At 39.8% G+C, this 27,140-nt stretch overlaps 1 protein-coding gene across 6 annotated transcripts; it reads right to left on the minus strand.

The window, feature by feature from the left end:
- Window positions 1-1,282: 1,282 nt before the first annotated feature.
- On the minus strand, window positions 1,283-26,910 carry ZFX (zinc finger protein X-linked). 6 transcript variants are annotated; one of them, XM_006112508.4, is made up of 11 exons: window positions 23,764-26,293; window positions 23,631-23,681; window positions 21,713-21,799; window positions 20,700-20,788; window positions 19,615-20,181; window positions 15,523-15,582; window positions 10,737-10,886; window positions 10,404-10,547; window positions 10,173-10,307; window positions 4,862-5,002; window positions 1,283-3,001 (listed from the first exon to the last, which is right to left on the minus strand). In XM_006112508.4, the coding sequence occupies exons 4-11, from the start codon at window positions 20,758-20,760 to the stop codon at window positions 1,815-1,817; spliced, it is 2,445 nt and encodes an 814-aa protein (XP_006112570.1). In that variant the 5' UTR covers window positions 20,761-20,788; window positions 21,713-21,799; window positions 23,631-23,681; window positions 23,764-26,293; the 3' UTR covers window positions 1,283-1,814. The 6 variants fall into 6 exon arrangements, with proteins under 6 accessions (XP_006112570.1, XP_006112573.1, XP_075769409.1 ...); XM_006112511.4 differs by lacking the exon at window positions 21,713-21,799; XM_075913294.1 differs by having other exon boundaries at window positions 21,713-23,681.
- Window positions 26,911-27,140: the final 230 nt, after the last annotated feature.

Below are 27,140 nucleotides of genomic sequence, written 5' to 3' on the forward strand. Positions count from 1 at the left end.
TTAATCAGACATCACAAAAAAGTGTGGGGAAAAACAGTATTAGAAAGCATTAGCATTGCCTGAAAAGACAAGTTCAAGTTAAACTCAAGTGTTTACACTTACAATAAAACATATGGAGTAGCTGAGCGATAATTGCTGTCCTCAATGAAAAAAACAAAACAATAAAGATTTAGGACAACCATCTGAAAGAGGAAAATTCACTCACTGTGGGTCTGATTAAGGACTGAGAGTCAACTTCTGCATCCCCTTGCTCCCAGTTAGTAGTTCCATTAAAAATAATGAAACTACTCCTATGCGTAAGTGCTACTTACTTGGTAGGATTAGTACTTGCAGGATCTGTCTAATCCTATTGTCATTTGGGGCCACATCCTTCAATTCTTACTCAAACACTGACTTCAGTGGGAGTTTGGATAAGGACTGCCAAATCAGGCCCAAATACATAAGTAATTCAGTTTTGTTTTACCTTTTGTTAACTCAAGATACATGACTGTGTTTTGCGTATTTATACAACAATTAGTAACCAACATTAGATTATAGTTTTATCTTAGCAATAGACTTCAAGTGGTAAAATTACATACAATTGTAAGGCCTTCACATTTGTTTATAAACAGACTATAAAAACTGGATTAATTCTGGATACTAATTATTTAATAAACAGCAGCTTAGCACAGATGCTGATGGTTCATGAAAAACATTCTATTTAGAAACAGTTCTTCCTATGTTTCTTCCTATAATTTATTATTTTTATTAAGGATATCTGCATGAAAATTGGACCTCTGTTCCTTAAAAATTATCTGCTTCTACTATTTCCTACTTGCAGTTCTCTAAATAACACATCTGCAAAATTGTCTGAGACATCTATTGGACTTCAGTTTTATTCTAAAGTAATTCCCAGTAAAAAATGTGATTATTTGTCCCAAATACTGCTGTTTCATGTTTTTATACATAAAATCGTCTTCAATTTGGATATACACTTAGTTGTAGCACAAAAGTTGCAACCTATCCAGGTAAGTGGAATAGCTGTATTTTATGTTTTCGGTGTTAGTCAGTAGAAGTTGAGAAAACCAAACTCTTTTGTGATACATAACCATTCAAAGACAAAGCAGCATAGAGAATAAACATAATACTTATGAATAAATTCTTACTCCACAGAGTGTAAGTATTAAAAAAAAATGCCCCAACAATCATTTTACTTGTTTTGGAGGGAGGAATGAGATCTTTTGTAAAGGAAACCTGAATTAAAACGCAGAATGTACTTTTTGTTCAGCAATACTAAATAGAATTGTTCAAATGTAAAGTTTTTAATTTGCCATAAGTTCTGAATACACTAAACAAGACAAACAGGTTGGCCCTAATAACATTATTCTTGACATTAAAATTCCCCAGGTTATTTTATACATGTCTGACAATATTATCAAGAGAAAATTTAAAATATTTTTAAAATTCACAACAAAACTGCATTAACATGGACACTGTGAGTACCAACAAAGTCAGTAAGATAAATGTTTAAATAAGCTATTACGGTTGAAAAATTCAGTATGAGACAGGGTTTACTTTATTAAATGCAACTTTATTGTTGCCATCTTTTCCTCATTTATTAAACAAACTGAATAGAATTGAGAACACGCTATTGAACAAAATGTATAAAAGTCAACTAGAAGCAATAATCCTATTTGTATACAGCAATAAATCAAATGCACAGTATTTTTGTTTATTTTTTTTCTTTGTGTAATCGCAGGTGATTGGCTTTAAAATAAGCTGTCTGAAAAGCAATATCCTTTACAACTCCAAGCCACAAGTCTGCAAAAGAGACTTTAAGGCAGCCCAATATCTTTATGATGCCGCATAATGTGCTGGTTCTTCTCTGAAGGCCGTCGGAAACCTTTCTTGCAGTACTCACAACGATGAGGGTAGTCTTTTGTATGAATAGAAATAACATGCCGCTTGAAGCCTGAGGCATCTGTAGTGCTATACTCACAGTACTCACATTGATAAACTTTCCTGCCACTGTGTGTTTTCATGTGTTTTTTTAGCTCATTTTGTTGCCTAAACCCTTTTCTACATCTCTTACACCTGAATGGAAGATCCTTTGTGTGAACTGAGAGAATGTGGCGACTTAGAATAAACGGATCCGCAATCTTAAAGTCACAATGTCTGCATTGGTGCAATTTTTTACCCTTATGGGCTGCCACATGTTTTTTCAGTTCTGAGGGCCTATGAAAGCCTTTATCACACATATCACACTTATGAGGATAATCCTTTGTGTGGACTGATATTATATGTCGTTTCAAATCACTTGAGTTTGAGCTCTTGTGGTCACAATGCAAACACTGGTGTGTTTTGCTTTCTTGATGTATAAGTACATGCTGCTGCAACTCTTTGGTATCTGAAAAAGTCTGAAAACAAATATCACACTTGAATGGCATTTCCTTACTATGTTTAGTCTTTACATGAGTTTTCAAATTAGAAGAGTCAGCAGACCTATAATCACAATACTGGCACTCATATGGCTTTTCACCAGTATGGATTCGCATGTGCTTCTTGAGCTCTGATGGATGACGAAATCCCTTGCCACACTCTACACAAATATGAGGAAAGTTCTTGCTGTGAACAGCCAGAAGATGACGACTCAGTAACCCTTGTTCTGCTGTCTCATACTCACAGAATTTGCACTTATGCATTTTGTTGGCTCCTTTGTCCCTATGCACCATCTTGTGAGTAAATAAAGCTCCTGCATGAGAGAAGCTCTTCCCACACTCATCGCATTCAATAAGCTTTTCTGTTTTATTAATCAGCTTGTGACTCTCCAGGTGATTATGTAAACTTATTTTTTTATTGGTAGTGTAATCACAGTCTGTGCATCTGTATTTCTTCTTAGTAAGAAGGTGCTCTGGATGGTTTTTCATATGCCTTTTCAAGAAACCTCTGGATTTAAACTTCTTTCCACAAATCATGCAAGGGTAGACAGTCAAAGGATGACCATCAGGACCAATGATTATTGCTGAAAATAAACAAAAAGTATTTTGAAATTAACAGTCAAACATACTTCAAAGCATTTCATTAACATGATGTAACAATAAGTAATACTGTTAACTGAATCTAAAGTGAGTTACTTCCATTCATGTTAAGTTCACTTTAACTTTTTTTCTGCACTAATCATAAAGCATCAATAGTCAGAATTTCCCAAAAGTAACAAGTGCAGACTCAATACTCTGCATTTAGTGGTACTGTCAAATATAAAACATACAGAAAGAAGGGTGTCTTTACAACCAATGAATCAATGTCACACAGACCACATGAAATAAATTTGTAAAAATTCAATAAGGAATAATTTAACATGTCAGTGATTACAGCTTCTTCAACAGTCTCTCAAAATTGTCTTAATTAGAATCTCTAACTTTTATTCAAAGACAGAAAAATTTACATTACAGGACAACTTCTATGAGCTAACAACATAACCTCACAAAGCAAACTATTTATGTTCTCCTTAACATTCCAGATTTTCAAGTTATCCTTTTTTTAAAAAAAGGAAGTCCATTCATACCACACACACTCCTATACAATATCATTTCTGTAACATATTGTGCATTGCTTGCTATGAGATCAGATAGCAATATGTGGTTTTTTTCTCTATATGAATGGCAAGGAGTTAGCAGTCATTTCTTTTGGAAGCAGAATTTACAAGTGTTATTTATGTCTTTTTCTTCTCAAGATTATACTACTGTAATGAAATCTACATGGGATTACACATTAAAGCCACACAGACTGAAGTTGGTACAAAACTTATCAGTTCATTTATTAAGCAGAACATCACCCTGTGAGCATTTTATATTGGTGCCCCATCATCTGCACTAAATGGCCAAAGACCTATATACCTGAAAGACTTAACTCCCTCCTCATGTCATATGTCTCAGTTACAAGCAGGAGACATGTTCAAGCTGGACTCCTCTTGGTATGAATGGGAGTGGGTCAACAGGAGAAAATTTTATGTAAGGGCTCCTCAGCTTTGAAACTCATTTCCTGATATCTGACCAAATTAGCCAGAATTTGATGACCTTCTGGGCACTCTGTGAAACACATTTTCCTCCAAATAGGAGTGAATTATCAGGGTAGTTGGCAATGCAAAAGGAAGGATCTTTAATTTGCCTAGTCTGCTACTTGGGAGCTACATAAGATGGAACTGCTGCAGTTTAGTTACAATGGAAAGGTACCCTTTTTTTGTTAGAAAAATAAATAATTCAGTGAAGGTAGAAGCCTACTGATGTCAACACCATGCAGCTGCTCTTCTGGTTTCAAACAAAGATTCTGAAAAGAGCCACGAGGTAAATTATTTCACAATTATTGTAAGTTTAAGAGACATGAGAGAAGTGTACAGAATTTATATCGGATAAAATAACTTATGATACTCAGACTCATTTAGTTACTTGTTAAATTAACTGCCATAATTAACTTTACTGAGTTTACTGTCTATACAAAAAGACAAACAGCTTTTTAGAAAGATGCCATTTACACCAATGTTTCATTTGGCCAAGATCAGCTTTTTAAAAAGGTTACATATGCTAGTCAATTCAAATCTGTACATCAAGTTAAATGTATATTGCTTTTGTTTTGGCTGAGAGTTCACTTCCATTTGAAGTTGTGATGTTAAATTTTCCTAACATTTTGTTTCAGAATTTTCAGAAAATACAAGCTGGATATGTCAGCAGAACATCCTGCCAACAAATCATAGAAGCAAAGTAACCATATTCACTCTAAAGAATGGTGTGTATTCAAAACCTCAGTGGCAATGCACAACCATGTACCTTTATGGAGGTACTTTTATGGCCTTATCATTGAATTACCTAAGCATCTAAGTACTTACCTGTTTGGTACTGCCTGGATTCAGGTCTCCTCCTTTTCTTTGGTTTTTGTTTAGCTAGTCTCCCAAGTCCAGAAGACTCATCTATGTGCAAGAGAGCACTTGCAGTGCCGTTCCGGCTTTCAATCCCATCAGTATTATTACCTAATAAGATAGATTGAAATTACTTACTACTATCACTCTATAATGATAAACAAAAAATAGGCAAAAGACCCTTTTAACCTAATAAGTTTTAGCTAAACTATGATAATTTGGTTAAACCAAATGGGCATTAAAATTAATTGATCCACAAGTACTTGTCTCAGCATATGAAAACATCTAGAGCTACAGCTATGTAATTGAGAACTGAATGGTAGAGGTATGGATTTATATGGGGAAGGATCTGGATTCAAATCCAATGCAGTTTACAGAAAAACTTAAGTCTCTTTTACATAGGTTTCTTTCTTTCTAATCTCAATATTGCATTTTAAAAAAAGATTTTTGCCACATATTTCTGGTAAGTAATTCTGTACAAAGAATTTCTAATCTCAGGGAACAGGCAAAAGTCATGCTATTTAGACCCAATATCCATTATTCTATTAGAATTCAATCCTGTAAAACAGTGGTTCCCAACCTGTAAGGGCACTGGAGGGGGTCCACAGAAAGTTTTTAAAAGTAAGGATCAGGCCAACCATGATAAGCCCGATCCTTACTCCCCCTCTACCCCGGATTGCAGGGCAGTGGAGCAGCAGCCATGCACATTGGGATGCGGCTTGCTTTTGATGCCGTCTCCAGAAGCTAAGGGAGCAAGGGGCAAGTGTTTGCAGGATGTGCATGTCTCTCACATCTGACTGGTGTGTGTGAGGCATGCACAGCATGCAAGCACTTTCCCCTTGCTCCCTTAGAATCCAGGGAACGGGATCAAAAACAAGCCGTGTCCTGGCAAACATGGTGGCTCTCCTCCCCCACACTCCCAAAGTTCCACCTTTTCCCCTTACGTTCCCAAAGTTCCACCCTTGAGGAGCTAGCAGCCCTTGGACCACAGGAATCCCCTCGCTCTGTGGATGGGCAGGGGACAGAGGGGACAGGAGCTGAGGAAGCAGTGCAGGTGAACAGTAGCCAATTGGACCCGAGAAGCTCCATGCTCAGTTACTTTTTACTAATTTTTTCTCTTTTTGTGAACATTTCACCCTGCTCTAGCCGTTCAAAAGCTATTAGAGTGGCAGGAAGGGTTTAACTGGCTAGCAAAAATGGATTGTTTGGCAGGGTCTGTGAAATTTTAATAGATTGAAAAGGGGTCCATATGTTCAAAAAGATTGGGAACCGGTCCTGTAAAACCTTTACAAGTGAATGCCCATTCAGTTCAAGCCAAATGACTTGACTTGAAAAAAAACCCAGAAGTTTCACATGCAGAGGCTTTGCAGGATTGGATATGTAAGTTTAGGAATCATTTCTGAATGCGCCAGCGATTCTCATAAGTAGAAGAACAACATAAATATACGTAACTCTCACTCTACTCAAATCTGGAGATTTAACTTTGCATAAATTAATTTTGAAGAGAGTGAACAGTGCGCTGAACACTGTATAAAAACAAAGAGAAGGATACAGCCCTTCCCCCAAGAAGCTTACATTCAATATACATAAATAGTAGAATGACATAAAATGCACCAGATAATGGGTTTAACTACAAGTGAAATAATTAAAGATATTTGCTTTCTATTTAACAACACATCTTTTGTTGGTTGTTGAAGGCTGATAAGCAGTGTTCCCTTTAACTTTTTCCATCCACATGCAGAATAAATTTTGTTATGTGCACCAAGACACATGCAGATAAAAACACTGTGGGTGCCCTGCCAATCAGCTGGGCAGCATCTGAGTATCTCTGGGGTAGCCACTCAAGTTAGCTCAGCTTACAGGGAACATTGCTGAGAAGATTTTGTGGAATATGTAAGCTTTAAAGAGTGGTCTGAAGAAGAGTGGCCTCTTTATGCTTCAGGAGAGGGAGGCCATTCAAGGTGGAAGAGGCAGCATATAAGCCAATGTGAAGACAAGAATGGGAGGAGGACACAAAAGGAAGCAGCTAGGTATCAAAGTAAAGAGTTGATGTGAGAGTTTAGAAATTAATCAGAGCAAAAAATGCAGGCAGGAACAGACTCATCCATAGCTTGAGGATTCTGAACTTCATGTGTCAACTGAAGAAAGCCAGAAAAATGGCTGAAGAGTCTGTGTGGCAGGTGACAGATAATTTTGGAAGTGAGAACTAAATTCACACCGGACACCAATAGAACATACGCTGAGGTATGTACACAAGGGTCCTTACAGAATATGACATGACAAAATTTGGTGTAACTGGTCTCAAATACAAAAATTGTTTCCCCTACTTACTAGAATGGAAAGTAGTAGAGCTATTGGACTGTCACATTGCAGCAGAAAAATAATGTGATTTTTTAAAATCCTCCCTAGAAACATTACCTCCAGCACTCTCTTCTCTTTCGAACCTGTCATTGACTTTGAGGTTTCTTATCTGATCTCCTCTAAAACCTCTTTAACCTGCCTCAACAACATCCATGACACGATTTCTGCTCCCCTTTTTTCTCACCGCTCCCTTCAGTTTCTGTATTCTGACAATACAAGCACTCCTGTTTCTCACATCCTAAAAAAATCTCCGCTTTATACATTTCACTTCTCTGACTACTGTCCTCTTCCCCCCCCCCCTTCATCTTTAAACCTCAGAATGTGCTGTCTACAACTTTAAACTCCATTTTGGATCTCCATTGAAATTGCACTCACTAAGATCTTGCATGAATTTTTGATGGACAAACTTAAGGCCTCCAACTAACTCCTTGATTTCAACACTTTTTAACAAACATTGTCCTCCTTGACATCTTATTCTCGTGCCCTTTCATGTCCCCATCCTCTCATTATTTTCTTCATCTTTTCCAATAACTTCCTCAGCATTTCATTGACCCTTTTCTCTGACATGACTGATAATATCACCATGGTCTGTATCACTTAGCGCTATAGCTAAAATGTCATCTTTTATTTCACATTCTCTCTAACTCTACACATCCAAAATGTGTTTAAATTTTGCTGCTGCTTCTGCAAAAACCTTTTTTATGATCTAGAATTTTCTCTGTCAGCACAAATGTAGCGACGCACAAGCTGGACTCTGGTTTCTTCTCCTGCATCCCTCACAAATCAGTGAAGGCTGCCTTTATTTACAAATGTTTTCCACCACCACCACACCACCGAATCTATGTATGTTCTTCACACTTCACCAGCGGCAAACCAAAGGGCTGGGCCGATCTGTGTCTCACGTATCTGTGCCTAACCTCACTCTTCCACCCCTTCCGCCATCTCTCCTGGTTTCCCTTCTCCCTGCATTTATAGTCCCCAAACTAATTAGGCCAGCAGATGTTTCTCATCACCAGGAGGGCACAGGGCTGTTCAATCAGCTCCAATCTATTTTCCTTGACTGTGGCTGTAGTGGCTGCAGGTTGATTAAGCCCTCCTTACTCAACACCCTGTCACAAGAACTAACACTCATCCAAGCCTTAATCCAGTTTTACTAATGCAATCTCCTCCTCCTGTATCCTAGCAAATCCACTTCAGCCCATTCAGGTCCATCCTATGGATGTAATAGTATTGTGCCATGTTTCTCAAACTGTGGGTCCCAACTCCCCTGGTGTCACGAGCAACTTGGGGGGGGGGGGCGGGGGAGTGTCACGGTATCATAAAGTTTGAGAACCCCGGTATAGTCGATTAACCGATAAGCAAAAGCTTATAGGTTAATTCTATAGACTACACATATTTCCTTCCCTCTACCTTGCCAGCAAATTGTTTACCAGGCTGGCCAGCAGCCCGGCTCAGTCCTAGTTTGTGATGCGTCCGGGACCTACTCCCTCTGCAACTCTGCATTTAAAGTGTATTAGGAGCTGGACGGGCAGGCAGCCAAGCTCAGTTCCAGCTCGTGCCAGGTCCCGTGAGGTGAGCTGGTTTTTAAACAGGTTCCTCTCACAGATCAGCTCTCGCCTGGTACCCCGCACCGCTGCCTCTTGATAGAGGCAGCAGCGTGGAGTGGCACGGGGCTCTTTCGGAGTGGGCCCGAACACACTGGCTGCCACCCCCATCCCAGGGACTATAGACTAGTTGAGTAACCAATAAGAATTTGTGCACTTCAATTAACTAATATTTAATATTCCTAATCTATCCATATAGGAGTTAAGATTCTGCTCCTATTGTTCTTCCTGTTTTGAGCACATCCACTGGCTTCCCTTTCCAGTTGCTTCTCATTTTTAAGGCCCTCAATTGTCATCTCTAAATTAATTTGTACAGTCATTACTCTGTTGTTCTTCAGATCCCTCCTCAACATTCACTTCATCTTTGATGACTGTGTGAAACTTTCAACTAATAATGGACAGGCAGGAATCCAGAAGGGCTCTTAATTGATCAAACAGCTACTTAGCCATGTGTTCCTATCACTATTACCTTTATCCTATTTCTTTCATTATTTAATGTGTTACACCACTTGTTGCAATTTATTTTAAATTATACTGTAAAACCTTAAGGGCAGGGACTGTCTCTTACTTTGTATTTGGACAACATCTCACATACACAGTCCCAATCTTGATTGGGGTACTTGGATGCTTCTCTAACATAAATGATCTAGTCCAACAAGGAGAAAAGTTAGTTCAGATCAGATGCCCAGATACCACTAAGCAAGAGCAACAATTCTGAAATACTGTAGAGCAACTCTTGAGTTGTACCCAAGAATCATTTAAACAGAAAGTACCGTACAGGTACCTTTCCTGTTTACTTTTTGAAAGTGATTTAATTTCCCAAGTTCCAGGCTACATATTTATGCACTCACCCAAGCACCCCAAAATAAAGTCATATGGTAACACTGCTTCTCAGCTAAGATTTAACTGAATCCTACATTCTCCTGGTTGTCACTTCTGACAAAAATATTCATCTCTCTATTCCCAAGCCAGACTTCATTGTATTCCAAAACTGCCAAGACTAGAGGTACTCAAGATGCAATTTTTCAGCTGGAAACCTGTGTACTTTATACATACATACATACATACATATATATATATATATATATATATATATATACACACACACACACACACACGAATGAAGGGAATGTCTGTTAAAATGGAAACAAAAAGAAGCTTGCTTTATAATTTTCATCTTCTTTTTCAGGTATCTGTGTTTTATTTGGCAACTGTAGGATACAAAATGCCAAGGAGATATTCAGATTTTAAATGCTTTTGCAGATATTTTGCTACCACCAATCCCAGCCTTGAAGAAGTGCTTGTACAGGACCTACCATAAGCTGCTGCCCAAGCTATGGGCATAAAAGTTTTAATTTCAGTGTCATCAATTTGCTGTTCATGGGCTACTGCTGCATCTTCCTCCCCTACAATCACTTCCATGTAAACTTCGTCAGCAATTTCTGCAACATCTAAGAAAAAAAGAAATTAAGAATAAACAGCCTTAATAGTAATTTCACATCACTGAAAATAAAAACCTTTTCCCCAAAAAAAGGCCACCTACTTACTTAAATCTTCATCTTCATGCTGAGAATCGTTTACAGTCATATAAACCATTTTTTCCCTGGGAATACGAACACTACTATTTTGATCAAGCAGTCCCACTCCGTGATCATTCTCAGATTCACTCTCCACAATGTCTACTGTGCCTCCTAATTAAGAAGACCAGAGTAAAGTTTAAGAATATTTTTCTATGAAATTTTAAACTGAAAAATAAAAGTCTACATTGTTTGATATTTAGAATCTATGTTCCTTCACAAATGATTTGAGAAAAAACAACACAGTCTGAGTATACAGGATTTCAGAAGTTAGACTGTTCTAAAATGACTACACTGATTTACCTAAATCATCCTCTCCAGGATCAGCTTTAAAGATATATACTTTGATGACTTCTGGACAAATGCTGTCCACTTTACATGGATCATTTTCTGACTCTGCTTCCATGGTGATTTCAGCAGAACCTTCATGTTCGATCTTCCCAGTATCATCCACTACAAAGACAAATTATTATATAATTACATTATCTATACAAAAAGCTGCAAATAAGAAAGGTTTCACTTTATCATTTCAGTTTGAAAATGGTTAAAAATGAAAAAATAAGTTAAGTGTCTTGACACTGCAGTGGAAGAAGCCACATCTAAAGAACTGCTTAAGATTCCTCAGAAACAAAAGAGAGAGACAGAAGACACAAGATTTTCATAATCTAAATAAGAAATGTGATAGGGTGATACAGTTTATTTAAAAAAAAGTTGACTAGAAAGGGGGTTACCACCACAATCACTAAGCCTTACTTCTTCTGGGTGAGTGGAGAAAGAATTTTAAGCAATCCCAGACCCCACCTGCTCAGAAAAGAAGGGGCCAAGTTCAGTTTCAAGCTAATGAATTGTCACTAATACTGGCAAATTCTGATTTCATTAATTCCTGTCAACTTCTCCAAAGAAAGAAATTAAAATATATGTAGTATTACAATCTTATACCTAAGGACATAAAAGGTTTAACAATTAGCCGGTTACCTGGTAAGCATGAGCCTTAATGACATGCTTACTGGGTAATCAGTGGGACCAACTCCCTCGCCTATGGTGGATGCAGCAGTTTGGCAGGGCTGGTCAAGAGCAGCCTCTGCTGACTGCAGTAGGGGAAAGCTGGAGCATCTTCCACCACCCACACTGCGGTTAAACCAGTTAAACAAATCGTTAACCGGTTAATTATTTCAGTGGGTTTTAACATCCCTGCTTATATCCATTCCCCATTATTATTTTGAACTCATGGCAAAACAGTGTCTTAAAGACTGTACCTGTTCCATTGCTGCTCTTCAGTGGACTTCCTCCAAGCAGCATAGTGGCAATATAACTCTCACACATACCCACATTAATGTGATAAATTAAAATTAACTTTTCATTAATCTTTTAAATGGGTCACCTACCTTCTGCCCACTGAGCCTCTAGGTACTGGTACTAATTCTAACACTACAAACTCATAAGCAGAAATCTGGTATCTTTTTAAAATACATACCATAAAATGTTTCTTTGCCCAAATGTTAACTTTTATCTCAAAACACTAATTTTCACAGGCTTACAAAGTCCACTCTCTCAAAACCCTATAGGGATTTCCTCTTTTCAACAGGATCCAGCATTTTTTCCTAGCACTGACCTGACAGACTCCAAAGCACTGGACTTAAAACATATGACATTATGTACAATAAAGTAACTTTATATCTCTTTTTGAAGTTTTTATGGCTCTTTAAAAGTCATGTATAGTTTAGAATCATGATAACAAAAGGTATGTTGTTAAAACATTTATAGAAAAAGAAATGAAAAACAGGACCAATAACATACTTTAAAACACAAAAAAAATTCTAATAGCTTTCTGTAATATGAACCATATACAGAGTACATGATGATGTAGTATAAAAGTTGTAACGGTGTTCAAGTGGAATGATCTACATTAGTCAGTCATGGTTTTGCCATTCATGAACAATACAGCCAGCCTGCGCATAATGCTGACCTCCTTTGTAAAGTGGTTTGAGACATACTAATGCAAAGAGCTATACAAAAACTAGGTATTATTATTATCGTGCAGTTATATCAACCTATAACCTTTATACCATATATACAATCAAAGTATTCTGCCTCTCATACATACTATACATATGTTTACACATACATAAATTTTCTCAACAAGAACTGTAAATTAACAGCTATCACTATTTGCATATAATATTATTCACTATGTTACATTACAGCACTAGAAATGGCAGTAGGAATGCACCAAACATTGTTTTTGCAGGTGAATGATGAACACTGCAGAATACAGAGCTTTTAAAATTCCAAGAAAACCTACAGTACAATCTGAAATTACTTTAGAACAGAGTGTTGAGAACCTCAGACCTGGGGCCAAATGCAGGCCCCAGCTTGCCTATATCCATCCCCCAAGGCTCAGGGTCCCCCCTGCATTGAGGAGCCTGTGCTGGGATGCTCCAGGCTCTGGTGTGTGACAGGATTGTGGGGAGCATCTTTCTTCTTCTCAGTTGGGCACCACATCAATGAGGAGGTTTTGTGTGCAGCTCTTGACTGATTTTTTCTGTGGGTCAGGGGCTCTTGACCCAAAAAAGGTTCCCCACGCCTACTTTAGAAACAAGATCCTAGATCAAAGGATAATGTCCTTGTTAACATGGCTGTAACTGAAACTCAGAATCTTCTAAATAGGGGGAAAAGCCAAGACATTATTGGTGATACATTATTTCAGATCACTCCAAAAAGGCATCCTTACTATAGCAGGTGTTCTCAGCTAACTGGAAACACTTTTATAAAAATAATTCCTTGGATTATACAAGAGACTCCAACCATAATAAAATTATAGCAGAGGAGAAAATGTTTTGCTACCATTCCTCAAGTATACTTTTTGCTTTCTTCATTCTGTAGGATTTAATTACTCCCTTCTGAACTGGCTATTGGTATTGTCCATCATGTCTAGATAGTGCTTTCTCATCAATAGGGCTTGATACTGCCACACTGAAGCATCTAACTGTACTGGTTTAATTGAGGCTTTGATATCCTTGTAACTACTTATTTTAGGGTATACAGTTAAAACTGTTTTGTATTATATAGTGATTTTGTAAATGAATACTTTCCATGCATCTTTCCAAATTCTCAATTTCAGTTAGAGAAAATGAGGTTTACAAGCATCAACCTTGAATTTTTAATTCAAGTACATGACCTATCCATGATCTTACCCACGAATGCGCCAAAAATAGGTTGCTGCCATTTTCTTATATTCTCCCTCCTGAAAGTAAAAAATGAAAATGTGTTCCTATCTGGTAATTTAATTTCTCAAAGAATTAGGATAAGTTGCATGTTCTTTTTAATAAAGGACTGTGACCTTCCAAGTAGGTACATCAGGCAGTTGTTAAACTGGTCATAGCCCGTATTACGGCAAAGAAGAGATAGAATGATCTTACTCCAAAGCTGTAAAATGCAACCTTATTAACTAAAATCTGATAAACTTTATTAAAAATTAGTAAGTGAACGGATTATGTTTTGATTCCTCTACACCAAAATTTCACTTCAGTACAATGGTGCATTGAAATTGCTTCTCCAAATAAATAAATAAAATAAAATAAATAAATAAAGGAAAACAAAATAAAAACCTTAAGAAACTAAATACTTTTTTCTAAAACAGCAGTATTCAAACTATGCTGGTGGTCTTCAGAGAGCTCATAAGATCACCTGATGCTGGCTCTATTCTTGTTTCCAGTTGCTTTCATTTACTTTAAAAAATGGTACAAAAATGCACTTTCCTAATGTTATTTTTCTATGTATGCAATTGCTATAGTTGCTACAATGATTTTATGTGATCACAAATGGAAGAGGAAGTTGGACTGCACGTTTGTGTTCATAGGTACAAACAATCCATAAAAGAATCTGTTAATGTAGTCCACATGAAAAATCCTGGGAACCCCTAATCTAAAGCATATCTTAATATTCTCCATATTGAGGAATAACTCAGTAAGACCAAGAGAGAATAAAGGAATGACTAAGAGCAGTACAAGGGAAGACAAAATATATTTTATATATTAATAGCATTTAATTGACCTGTTGCCTATACTATTATAGCATTTACCTCCCACCAAACATTAGATCTTGAAAAATTCTTGTATATGAACAAAATGCACTATAAATTGTGGCAAAATGTGACCATGGAAAGACCAAACAGTATAAACTGCTCCCATTTCTCTACTCCAAAAATGTAGCAAATCGTGCATCTATTCAGGTGTCATCCTATTACATGTAAAAACTCATCAAGAAATCCACACCAAGCTAGCTTTTGAATAAAAAAAAAAAATCTCCACGTTTACATTAATTTCACTAAGAAAAGAATCTGGCCCAAGATCCCTGAAGCCAGTTTGGAACAATAAAAACAACATGAGTTCTGTTGTCAAAGATTCTCATTATCACAGGTAATAGACAAAATAGTTAGGATAAGCTGTTTGTCAGCTCCTAGCACAACTTGCTTACTTTAGTATTTTCTTAATGCAAAAGGTTGTGGCATTCATTCTTCCATAATGTTTATACTCAAGTAGGTCCCTAACCAGGCATACTTCTATTTTGCTCAATCTAAACATTTACACTGTTTATTTGTATTGCAATTGATAAGTTAGACTTTCTGTCCACTGAAATAATTTTATTTCCTGATGAAGTCTAGAATATCTTGTAGCCACTCTCTTTTCCACATAGAGCACTGTTATGATGGTGTCCAACACAAGGCGAGGCCCTCCTGATATTTCTTAAATGTTAAGATGACACTTCAGACGTCTTACAAACCCAGGAAACAGAAAACTATGATAGATAAGTCTCCCAGGACTCAAGACTGATATACTTCATTAGTCTGTTTTGATGGGCTATATAGTAAAGTAGCTCCAATTCCCATAATTTGGCTTCTTTCTACCCAGCACAGTAAAAACTAAGCTCTTACCGAAGTATCCTGTCTTCCTCATGATCAACATGCACTGATCTCATAAACATTCTTGGCCAGGCCAGTTATGCACAATACCATTATAATGATTAGATAGTAGTCTAACAGCAAATATTACTCTTTTTGGGGGGAGAAAACTATTATTATGTCTTGCACCTTTAAGAATCTCCTCAAGAGAAAATAGCTCTGTACTCCCAGATGGTTGATGAAGACGGCCTGTAAAACAAAAACATTTTTTATATCTGCTACAAAAACATGATTTGTCAATACCGCAGTCATATGGATTATAGTTCTGCTCACTAGGTCCAATGACTTAATAAAAGTATCATCCAAGAGGAGAGGAAAATGTGCCCCTTCTAAAACTAAGTAATGATACAATCAACGTTACCACCTTTATGAACACCCTTGGTTCAAAAAATTTGGGTTCTGGTATATGAATCAAACATTTCTTATTCTAGGTCTGACTAGGATGTAACAGGTCTGTTATATCTGTTAACATCAAATATTTTCCTAGATTTGTGAAATACAGGATGAGTACAAAGTGTCCAAAATCAGCCTTCATCTCTTCAGATTTCCCATACTGCTTACTTATATTTGACAATTCTTATTGTACAAAATATACTGAGAATATTCAGCACAACTTCTCTTTTCACGCAGCTATTTCCTTTACCACTATTCAGTGACAAAAAACTAACGGCATGTCTCCTGTTTTGACAAACTGAGTAAAATCAGAAATGCAGAAACTTTAATTTCAGTTGGCTGTCCAGTTCTAAGGTACTGTCCTCCCTGATAAAACTCCAACATCTTTCTGTCTGTGGCCATTTTTAACATTTTACTAAAACGCTGTATTTCCATTTAGGGAGAAACAGTTTTCCAAGTAATATAGTCTATGACTACAGGAGTTAGGTTGCTGTGTGTCTGGCCATAATCTGTCCCCTTTTGGCCAACATATATCAAGAGTCTTCCTCAAATGACTTTTTCAAGCATGGATAAAAGGAAACGTGTACTTTAATCAAAACTCTTAGAATCCTTTCAATACTGTTTAACAGCTGGCAGTGGTTTTCATTCTCTGCTTAGGGATCCAAAGGCAGAGTTAAATTATTGCCAGGACCCAGTTCAGAACAAAAAAACTGAGTTTTGAGCACAATCAAAGACTGAGCATCTGAGCATCACTAGTAGTAAGAAGCATTATCCTGGAGGTGGAACCAAAGAAAGCAAGACAGTCTTATGTGCTAAATTTCATTTGTAATGGGGAAAGGGTGATTCAAACAGCAGATGAATTTGCTGAAGGAAAGTTACACAGAATGGAGATCACTAAGACAGGTACTATCAGAAAAGAAAGTGCAGGTTCAATCCAGAAATGAGAAGAAAGAAAAATGGAATAAGAAAAGCATGTGTGGAACCATTCAGTTATTAGATATTCATTCAACCACTCTTACCTGAGCAAAATCTAAATCAATCTTGAAAAAACTGGATAATGATCACAGTAAGAAAACAGGTACAGAAAGAGTAGGCTATCCAGCAAAAGGAAAACACTGAAAGAAACCTAAGAGAAAGAGAGTAGCAAGTAATCTAACCTATGCATTCTAATGAAGAATGTGGGACAGGTAACTTGTGACCCATATAAAGTGAACAGAGTAATATTCTGCCTTGCTATTAAAAGAGCATAACAAGAAAGGCAAAAGTATTCTGAGGAATACAGGCACGTGTCCATACCTTGCAGAACATATGAAAACCGGCAGCATTTGGACACAATCGTGGAGGTACCTTAGATTAAGTCAACCTCGCAAAATTCTACTCACCCATTTGCCCAAGATGACTAACTCAGGTAAACATGACTGAAAAAAGTTGTGATAAAATCAAGAATGATTTCAAGGACTTGGGGGAGGGGATGTGGGAGGAATCAAAGGTGAGATTGATGTTGGTGATCTTAACACTCATTTGGTATCAAGTGCAACTGAAGAAGAGAGAAATTGAGTCTGAAGATCAAGAAATACATATGATGAAGGTGAAAGAAGGAGGTAAAAGATCATTTGATTTCTTTTTCTATAATGAAGTGACTATTCAGATTAGACAATCTCCACTTAACCAGAGGAAGCACTGATCTCCTGACTTCAAAACCAGCAGAACTTGTTAGGTAGGCTTTAAATATAGTAGAAGGTAATGGATGAAACTTTCATTTAGCTCAAATCCTAGAATGTACTTTCAATTCAAAATAAAGAAAAATTATACACTCTGCAATGAAATATTAATATAAAATGTTAATATGCTTAAGTACCTGAGTTAAAAGGGTTAACTATATTACAAAAATATTTGAAAAACACATTGATATCCAATAACAAAGAAAGTAAAGAATCAAGACAAAAGTAACTAGGAATCAAAACACCTTGGTTCTGTTAAACATGATGAGATAATCTCATGTTTTCAGTCAATTACTATCTGTAAGTAAGAAGTACAAAAGGGTGGTTTCTTAGATTTTCTGCTTTAGGGACCATTACGTTTATCTCCTTATTAATTTAAAAATACAGCCACACAAGGGTATTCGACACCAGGAATTCACATGTTAGGGCATTAAGAAATCTAGCAATTTTCATGGGGCAAGAAGAAATATTGAAATCCATGAATTTAGACAAAACAAACTACAATTCCATAGGGATGTAAGCGACTAATCAACTAGTCTCTCGACTAGTTGCTTCTCCCTTGCCTCGGAAGCTGGCTTAAAAGCCAGTTCCCCCAACACTGTCTCCACAGGGGGCAGGGGAGGCAGAGGGGTAGCAGGGACCGGCACAAGCTGGGAATCAGCTGTCCCAGCTGGCACAGGATCCTCCACACTGCACTCCAGCCTTTTAAATGTATTAAGAGCCTGGATAGCTGATTCCCAGCTTGCGCTAGGTCCCCCACACAGTGCTTCTGTTTTCTAAATGTATTAAGAGCCTGCAGGTGCACCGTGAGGGGGGTAGAGGGGGGAGAGAGGTAGGACCCAGTAATCAGCTGTCCCAGCTCACACCAGGCCCCCCACGCTGTGCTTCAGGGGGGGAGGGGGGGAGGGGGCAGGAGCTAATCCTGCTGCAGCTCCTCCGCATACTGACTAATCGACTAGTCAATGGAAATTCCATTGACTAGTCAATTATTTGATTAAACTAAATTTAACATCCCTACAATTCCATTAAGAAAAGAAATATTCAAAAAACAACATGCAGACAATGAGGAACTACTCAAAGAACCTGTACTAGAAACAAAGCAAAAATTAATATAAGAAGTCAATCAAGTTCCATTATTTGAATAATTAAAAGCTAGACAAAACAAATAATCTTGCAATGGCAACATAAACGGGCTAAATGATACAATGTCTATTTGAATGATTCTATGACAAAAAACGGTTTAATAGCATCACTTTCGTAAATTATACAGAACCCAAGAATTTTAATCTGATTACACCATTAAAATATATGTTAGTTTGACTGAAGAAATATTTCCCACAGGGAAATTAATTTTATCATCTGGCCTTGTCCCTGTCCTCCACCTGCACCTGTTTCAATATTGCAATTCTAATAGACCATGCCACTGGTACAAAAGGGCTTAAAATTTTTCAAAAACCAGAATCTTCAGTTCAAGCTTTCTTCCCAGTTATGTGCAATAGTGGCTATTCTTTTTGCTAATAGTGTGCCTTCACATGTTCAGTTTATTCAAGAGAAAAAAATATATTCTAATAGAAAAAGTTATTGCTGCCTGTGTTTATAAATCTAAAACAGAAGCTTAGCAGAAACATTAAGAATAATATTTCAGCAGAAAAATAGAACCGTTCTGTGGTTGTCCCTCTACCACTCATGTGAAACTATTCTTTTGCTTTCTTAGTTGATTTTCCAACATATATGTTTGTACAAATGTATATGCTGGAGCAATGCCAGGTTTACCTCCTACAGTTGTCATTATGTAAATGGCATTTTACCTTTGTTACAAAAAGTATTCATATAAAATATTGTTCTGTAATCTAATACATTAGTATTTTATTTTAAAAGGCTTATTTTAACATAGTGTTTTTCCAGCTTTCTCTATATTAGCTTCATAAGTAAGCCACTTCAGCTGGAGCACAATTATAATGGAAAATATTCATGTACATTTATGAAATTTTGTTCTTATAAACATTTCAGAAATCTCCCTGGCGTCATTTAAAAGGAACAAAAAATTTCAACAGCACCCAGTCAATGTAATTCACTCTACCTTTTACTACTTTCCCCATAAACTTACAGGAAATCATAAGGTAATCTTCACAGTTGCCCTTATCATCTTGATGCTGCATGGGAATTCCGTTGGCATCAATTACTGCTTCTGAGGCACAGTCTGCTACCAAGACTTCTTCAGAAACTACATCTTCTCCCAAACTATCGGTGACAATTTCTGCTTCTACAACATTATCATGAACCACATGTTCCACATGCCCAACTTCAGGTACATGCATTGATTCACTTGCCAGTACATGTTCTGGTATAGACAATGCTGCTGCTGTTATGTCAGAAGCTAAAACATCATCTGGAACAGTGCAGTGTGCTAATGAAACCTCATCAGCTACCTCTGTGCCCAGCACTTGTTCAGGAATAATGACAGTTTCAGACACATCCGCCTCTTCCATGATATCTGAGCACTGAACATCCTCAATAACAACATCCTCAATGACATCTTGGATGACTACAGAGTCCGGATCATCAGGAACAAAGTTATGTACAGTTATGTCTGAGTCCACCACATCTGAAACAAATACTGTTTCTTGAACTTCTACAACAATCTGATCTCCATCCATATGTGCTGCATCAGACCCTGAAAAATATAATTAAACCAACATTTAAAACATCCATAGTAACTCAGTAAACATGACTGATGTTTATTGTCTGTCAGTTACTGCAATTTATCTTCAGCTTATACACAATGTATCTACCACAAGCATTCTGGTACCTTTGACCATGTCTATTTAGAGAGAGAGTAAGGAAATTGAAAAAGCACCAGGAAACTATTACTTTCTTACTAGCCACTGGCATTTATTTGACAAACTCACATAGGCCAATTTTCTAGCTTTCAGCTCAAAGAGACCTTTTTTTTTTTTGTAAGGTCAGCCATTTGTGAGTCTCTTTTCGATAATCCTCATTTCAGAGTGTCCTGCAGCAAGTACATCTTAGTTACACTGTTCTGAACTAAAAATAAAATCACAAGTGCAGCATTCAGTCCAAAAATAATAATAGAACAGCTCAGCACCATTCAGTAAAGACAAATGACTCGTTATAATCTACTTTGTGTTTAACATGAAGGGCTTTATTAATATGCTTTATCTCCTATCAGACCTGTTGGGTCAAAGAATGCGTTTGGCTCATGTGTCTGCAGTTCAAGTCCATCTTCATCCATGGCCTTTAATTCTCATCAGTCACAGTGCCTAAGAAAAATAAAGACGAAAAAGTTTACTTGTCCAGTAACTGTAGTTCTCCCAGAGATCCCTGTCATGCCCCCATATGCTTTATGAAAATTGGCTTAATATGAATATGCTTTACTCCAAGACGCTTAGACAAAATGCATTATGTAACATATAATTTTAAAGTTACAATCTGCTGAATCGACGAGGAGTCCTGTGGCATCTTATAGATTAACAGATTTATTGGAGCATAAGCTTTCGTGGGCAAAGACTTGGTACTTTTCCTTGTACTTTTCCACTCAAGTTGAGAAAAGTTTGAATTGAACACAAAGAATTCCCACCTCTGGGATGCCCCACTACTTTTGTAAAGAGTAAGATGGCTTTATTTGGGGTTTTGGTCCTTTTGGGGGCAGTGCTATCAATGGCCTTGTGTGTGAGCTCTCCCAAAGCTGATTCAGAGTCTGTGTTCCTCTGCTGGGAGGTTGTTATCCTAACTCTGTTCCTTGGCTGGGTGACCAGAGCTTCTGGTTCAGCAGGACAGGGTAGTGGCCCTGGTGGTGCACCCCAGAGGGCAGATAAGTAGGCTCAGTGGCATGATCAGCACACCAGTGACAGCCCCAAGGGGACCTCAGTGATCAAACTCGTCACATTCCCTATGCATATGTCACACATTTCAAGAAGAGAAATTCTAGCCCCAATGCGGTTATAGGCAAAAGCCAGCTCTACACCCCCAGCCCGCGCATGGCTGCCAACTCCTAGCCCATATGGGCTGGAGCAGCTTTCCACCCACAGTGGGATACGGTCAGAGAGATACTCCCAGGTATCACCTCTTACACATCCCTAGTAGAAACCTTAACTGAAAACTGCAATAATTTGTTTTCATTCCTCTCCCCCCCCCCCCCCGTCAAGGAAATGTTTGCATGGTGGAAAAACAAAAAACAAACATACATTCCCAAGTATATACACCCAGCAGCAAATATATTCCAATTCCATCCTTGCACAACCTCATCCTTTGATACTCCCAACTAAACACTCCTGTTGATGAAAAATAATGTAAACAAGGGCAAGAGAAGGGAGGAATGCAGCCAGAAATTAAACTATGATACTTTTCTCATGGCCTCCTTTATTACTTGGAGAAGTCCAGATGAACTAGCCTAGATTTTAAAAAGGGATTTGTACTGGTAAGACTGTGGATGATTCTAGTTAAAGGCTTCTGGATCTTGAAAAGGGATCATCAGAGCCCTACATAATCTGCATCCATGGCTCATTTTTGCGATGTGGACATAAATTTTGTATCTAGAACACTGCTAATTTGTGGATATCCATTTTATATCAATGAATATCCACATCCACAGATGCAGATAGCCAGGGCTTGACAAACGGCAGCGAAAGCCGTTTGCCAGCCGCACGCTGTACATGCGCAAGACGCGCATGCGCATGCCGCAAATGAGTGGAGCGCCCAGCTGAAATCTACTCGCCCCGGGCAAGTAGATTCAATACTTTTTCGAGCCCTGCAGATAGCAATGGCTAATTTTTGCAGAGAAAAATGTGGTACCCGTGCAGAGCTCTAGGAATATTCACTGACAGATTGTTTTTGAGTTCTGTTGATGTAAATCAGGCAATTTTGAATGTTAAGATATTATGTCTAGGGATGTTAGTATATAGATGGTTAAACAATTTATTTGGTAAGCCTGGGTTTATAAATTAATCCAAATGACTATACACACACACACACACACCCCACTGCTTCTGCCTGAGATAGAGGCAGCAGTGTGGGGAGAGAAGGCAAGTGGCTCCGTGGAACTCTCTCCCCCACCTCTGCGTGTAAATGTATAACAGTTTAAATTTTCAGTTACTCGTTTACCCACATATACTATTATAGAATAGGGATGTTAAAAAGTGTTTGTTTTCCTGTGTCGCCTTCCTATGGTTGCTTGTTTACTTTCTTTCTCCACCCATTTGGATCGCTCCTTCTTTCCCTACAATTATGTTCTATATTGTCTCCCCTATTTTTTTCATACTACAGTCACTTATTTATCCTTTTTAACTTACGCTCTCTAACATACCCTGCTATGCCTGACGTCATTCACACACACACAGGAGTCATACATTTAACAGACACCTAACAGCAAGAACTAAACCTGTTAGTCAAATATGTTGGGATCTGCTCTCTCCTCATGCAATACCAAGTACAAGTACTACTTTTGGACTGTACTCCAAGTCTACATCTTGCCTAGTGGTTCTCAAAGTAGGTCCACCCAAGTTAGCCACTAACGAGTCTCCACCACTTTGTTTACTTAAAGGGTCCACAGCCATTGAATGGGCCACACTGTTTCCCACAGTTCCCCTGGGCTGAAAATGGCAAACCACAGCCAATGGAAGCTGCAAGGCTCCATGGCTATGGACACTCTCGGTTGAAGAAAAAAAAAAAGCAGTGTGGGCTCATCAGTGTCTTATCCAGGTGGACACACAGCCCATTTTGAGAACCACTGATCCTGTCATACATATTAATCTTCAATCAGTTAAAAGTTAACAGTCTGATGATTTTGAAGTCCCAACTCCCACTGGCTTCTGGGAGGAGCACTCAACCTCTCTGCTTCCTGCTCCCATCCCCTGGCCTCCTTGCTCCTGTGATGTTTTCCATCTCTTATCCCATCAAATTTCTGGGTGCTTCCCAGGGAGTTCTCCATTACTCAATTTATCCTGTTGGGTCCTTTTCCCATAGGAATAACTCCATTGCCTGTCTCTGCTACTGCTGTAAGTTCTAACAGCATGAAATTGACCTGATTCTTGTCATTTACTCAAAACTGTCCACTGATTCTAAGTAGTAACAATAAAAACTGGCAAGTCTCTGGTCAGTCCTCACCTGATGCAATTTGGTAGAGATACCAACAGCATTGGTGCTAGAACTGTCCACCTGCAAAATCAGGAAGACAGTACTGTATTTGTTTGCATACTGTTAATGCTTAAACAAGAATTTCTGAAAAGGAAAGGCTTACATTCTGAAAATGTTGATTCTGGTCATCTGAGAAAGCTTTCAAAGCAAATGGATTTTTAAGATGATGTGAGATGAATCAAGGATAGACTTTCTACCACTTATAAATTGTATACCACATTAGTTTTATTATTTCCATTTTAAAAACTACCCTGTTCTGGAATAAATAAGATTTGACTTAATACTCTTTAAGACCCTGATCCTACAACTAGATCCATGCAGACAGACCTCTATATGTCTGTGTGGAACCCTAATGGCTTCAATGAGCCTCTCTGCAGGTATTGAGATCCATCTGCACAGTCAGATCTAACTGAAGGATCAAGAAGCTTCAGGGGGTAGCCAAGTTAGTCTGTACAGAATAAACTTAAAAAACAACAAATGGTCTGGTAGAACTTTATAGACTAACAAAACATGTAGATTGTATAATGAGCTTTCGTGGGCACAGCCCACTTCTTCAGGATCAAGGACATCTTACACTACAGCCAGGATCAATGCTTTGAGATTGATGGACCAGCAGCTGACGCACTAACACAACTGCAGATCACTCTCCAGTCAACCTCTGTACTATATCCCTGAGAAGAAGAGTTAGTCAGTCAACCTGAGTTTCTCCTATCACCCCCCAAAGTAACTCAACCCAAGGTATGTCGATTCTAGCCACATTATTCAGGTAGCTGGAGTTGCATACCTTAGGTTGACAACTGCAATAGGGGAGACCTACCCTAAGTCAGTTTCACATAGCTCTAAAATAAGTATGAATTTAATTATTGCATAGTTTAGTATGTAAAACTAAACTATAAAGACAGCTCTTACAAAATGTTCACTATATCTGTTAATATAAGCAATATAACTTTATTTGGAGAACACTGATGAAAATCAAGACAAATTTTTCAGACCTGAAGACAAATACGAAAAAAATATATTTGGAATACAAATGGCATTATAATGTTAGCAATTCAATAAAAGAACCCCCCCTACGAAAAATATGTTTCATTTCCCAAGATGTTATATACATCTTTGGCCTAACTTTGACTTTAAACACAATCAGTCAAAAAAGGAATGAACGGAGAAAGAACGCGTGCAGGAGAGTGTAATATGCCAATGAAACATGCTAAATCCATTAACTAACTCCCTTCCAAAGCAAGCAAGAGGGGAAAGACTAAGACCTGGTAGAAAATGGGGTCAGCATGAAGATGTAGTTCAGGAGTGTGAAAAAAAACCACATGCCAGAACAGTGCAGTTAAGCTAACCTAAAGTTCATATATAAAATTATTTTGTCTACCTAGCTGCTGCCTCTCAGGGAAGTGGATTACCTAAGCAGATGGGAGAACACCTCCTGTCAGAATAGCTAGTGTCTACTCACTTAAGTACTACAGCAGTGTAGCTACAGGTGTATCCTACCATACAGCAACATCATTTCTCCATGCTTATGGATGAAAGTAAAACACCCACGCCCATTCCCATAAAAATACTAATACAGATAGCAAAATCAACCTTATCCAACTGTACAAAATTTTAAAAACACAACAAAATCCTGATCCCACTCCCACTAGTGAAGAACAATCAGCAAAATTCTCTACTCCCAACTCCTGCCTCCACTGTGAAAAACTTCCATGTACACATCAAAAGAAGAACAAAAGTTAGGAGAGCCAACTACAAGATTTTCCTTGACCTGGTCAAATCAGTGTTTTTAAAAAAGTAGTGTGGACAGGATTTAATTGTGTCCCCATAACTGGGTTAAAGTCCTGAGCAATCAAATGCCTTTGCTTGGTTATGAGGGTCTAGCTTAAACACAATTTATTACTATTTTGAAACCACGTTTCCCTGTCCCACTTGATCATTGAGAATGCAACACACACACACACACAGAATTGCGTTCACGATTACACCTTTGTAAGGCAACTTCTCAACTTTAAGTTCTAAGGCCATTAAACACAGTTCCAAAATATGCTTGTTTTAGCCACTGAGCTGTGTATTTGTTCTACATCCCCCTTGGTTCGAGCAGTGAAAGCAGCAGTTTCCCTGTGGCCTAGCCAGGCTCTAGACTCAATCTCACTCTCATACACCAAGTGCGGAGTGTCGGGTTTGCAAACATCGGGCTCCAGGGGGTTTCCCTGGAAAAGCGCATCACGGGGGTGGGGTTCGAGTCAGGGAGGGTCTGTGCTGATCGTTAACAACACCGAAATCGGGGAAATATTCAAGCTCTCGTTGAAATGCTGCAGCGAGGCGGGCTCTACAGACGGGGCCAGAGGAGAACTCGCTGCCGCCCAGCCAGGGCGCCATTCTTCTTCCCATTGCCGGGCTCCCCGGGCCCGCAGAGCCCCTGGGCCGGGCAGGGCGCGGCTGCGGGGACCCCGCTCGGGGCACACAGCTCGGCGTTGGCGCGCTCCAGGCAGCGCCGGGAGGAGGGAGGGGTGGGGGTGTGTGTCGGGCTGCCGAGCGGCGCGCCCTGCCCTGCCCCCTCCCGCGGGTGGCGGGCGCCCTCCCCTCTCCGCAGTGCGGGGCGCCTCGCGGGCGGCTGCGGCGGCCTAGCAAGGCGCCGGGGCCGGCCAGCGCCAGGCCCAATCACGCGGCCCCGGGGTGGGGGGAGCAGGGGCCGCGAGCTGGGGCCGCCCCCGCTGGCCCGGCCCGCACGAGGGGAAGCCCGGCCAGGGCGAGCGGATTAATTCAAGATGGCGGCCGGCGCCCTGCCCCCGCCTCTCGCAGCCTCTGTGCCCCGCCGCCATCTTGTCTCCTCCTCCACAGGCTCCGCGAGCCCCCTCGGCCCAGCTCGCGGCCTGGCAACGCCCGGCCCCGCCGCCCCCCGGCCCGGCCCGTCTCCGACCCCGCTCCCCGCGCGCCACCGGCCCCAACCGCGCCGCCCCCGGCCGCGCCGCCAGAGCCCGCTCGGGGCCCTGCGGCCCGCTCCAGCCAGAGCCCTGGCGCGGCCTAGCTGCGGCCTCCTCCGGGCCTGCACTGCGGCGCCGCGGCCTGGCGCGGGCACGGGGAGGAGAAGGCCCGGCCGGCGCTGCTTACCGTGCGGGGTGGCGGCGGGCGGCGGCGCGCGGCTCGGGGCGGCCTCTCGCAGCGCGACTGGGCCGAGCTCGGCGGCGGCGGTGGCGGCTGCGGCGGGGCGGGCGGGAGGGGAGGGAGGGGCCGAGCTCGGAGCTGAGTGGAAGCGGCCAAGCTCCCCGGGCCGGGCCCGCCGTCAGCACGTCACGTCACTGCCCGAGAGAGACCCAGGAAAATGCGGAAGGGAGACGCCGCCGCCGCTGCCTGCGCCGCTCCTCAGGCCAAGCGCCCGGGGCGGCGGGCAGCGGAGCGGGCCCGGGCTCGGAGCGGCGCCGAACCGGGGAGGATGAGCGGGAGGGCGGCGGCTCCTCCTGCTGCTGCGGCCGCCTCCTC

The sequence above is a fragment of the Pelodiscus sinensis genome, chromosome 1 (assembly GCF_049634645.1).
Source record: "Pelodiscus sinensis isolate JC-2024 chromosome 1, ASM4963464v1, whole genome shotgun sequence".
Lineage (NCBI taxonomy): Eukaryota > Metazoa > Chordata > Testudines > Trionychidae > Pelodiscus > Pelodiscus sinensis.

Bases quoted from the DNA above. Each gene is read 5' to 3' on its own strand.
- ZFX (XM_075913293.1), bottom strand. From the start codon at position 20,760: ATGGATGAAGATGGACTTGAACTGCAGACACATGAGCCAAACGCATTC. The intron at 10,887-15,522 runs GTGCAAGACATA...TTGTCTTTGTAG, and splicing joins TCTTGAGGAGATTCTTAAAG to TGGATGATACTGGGAAGATC. The intron at 5,003-10,172 runs GTAGGTCCTGTA...CTATCTTATTAG, and splicing joins AGCTTGGGCAGCAGCTTATG to GTAATAATACTGATGGGATT.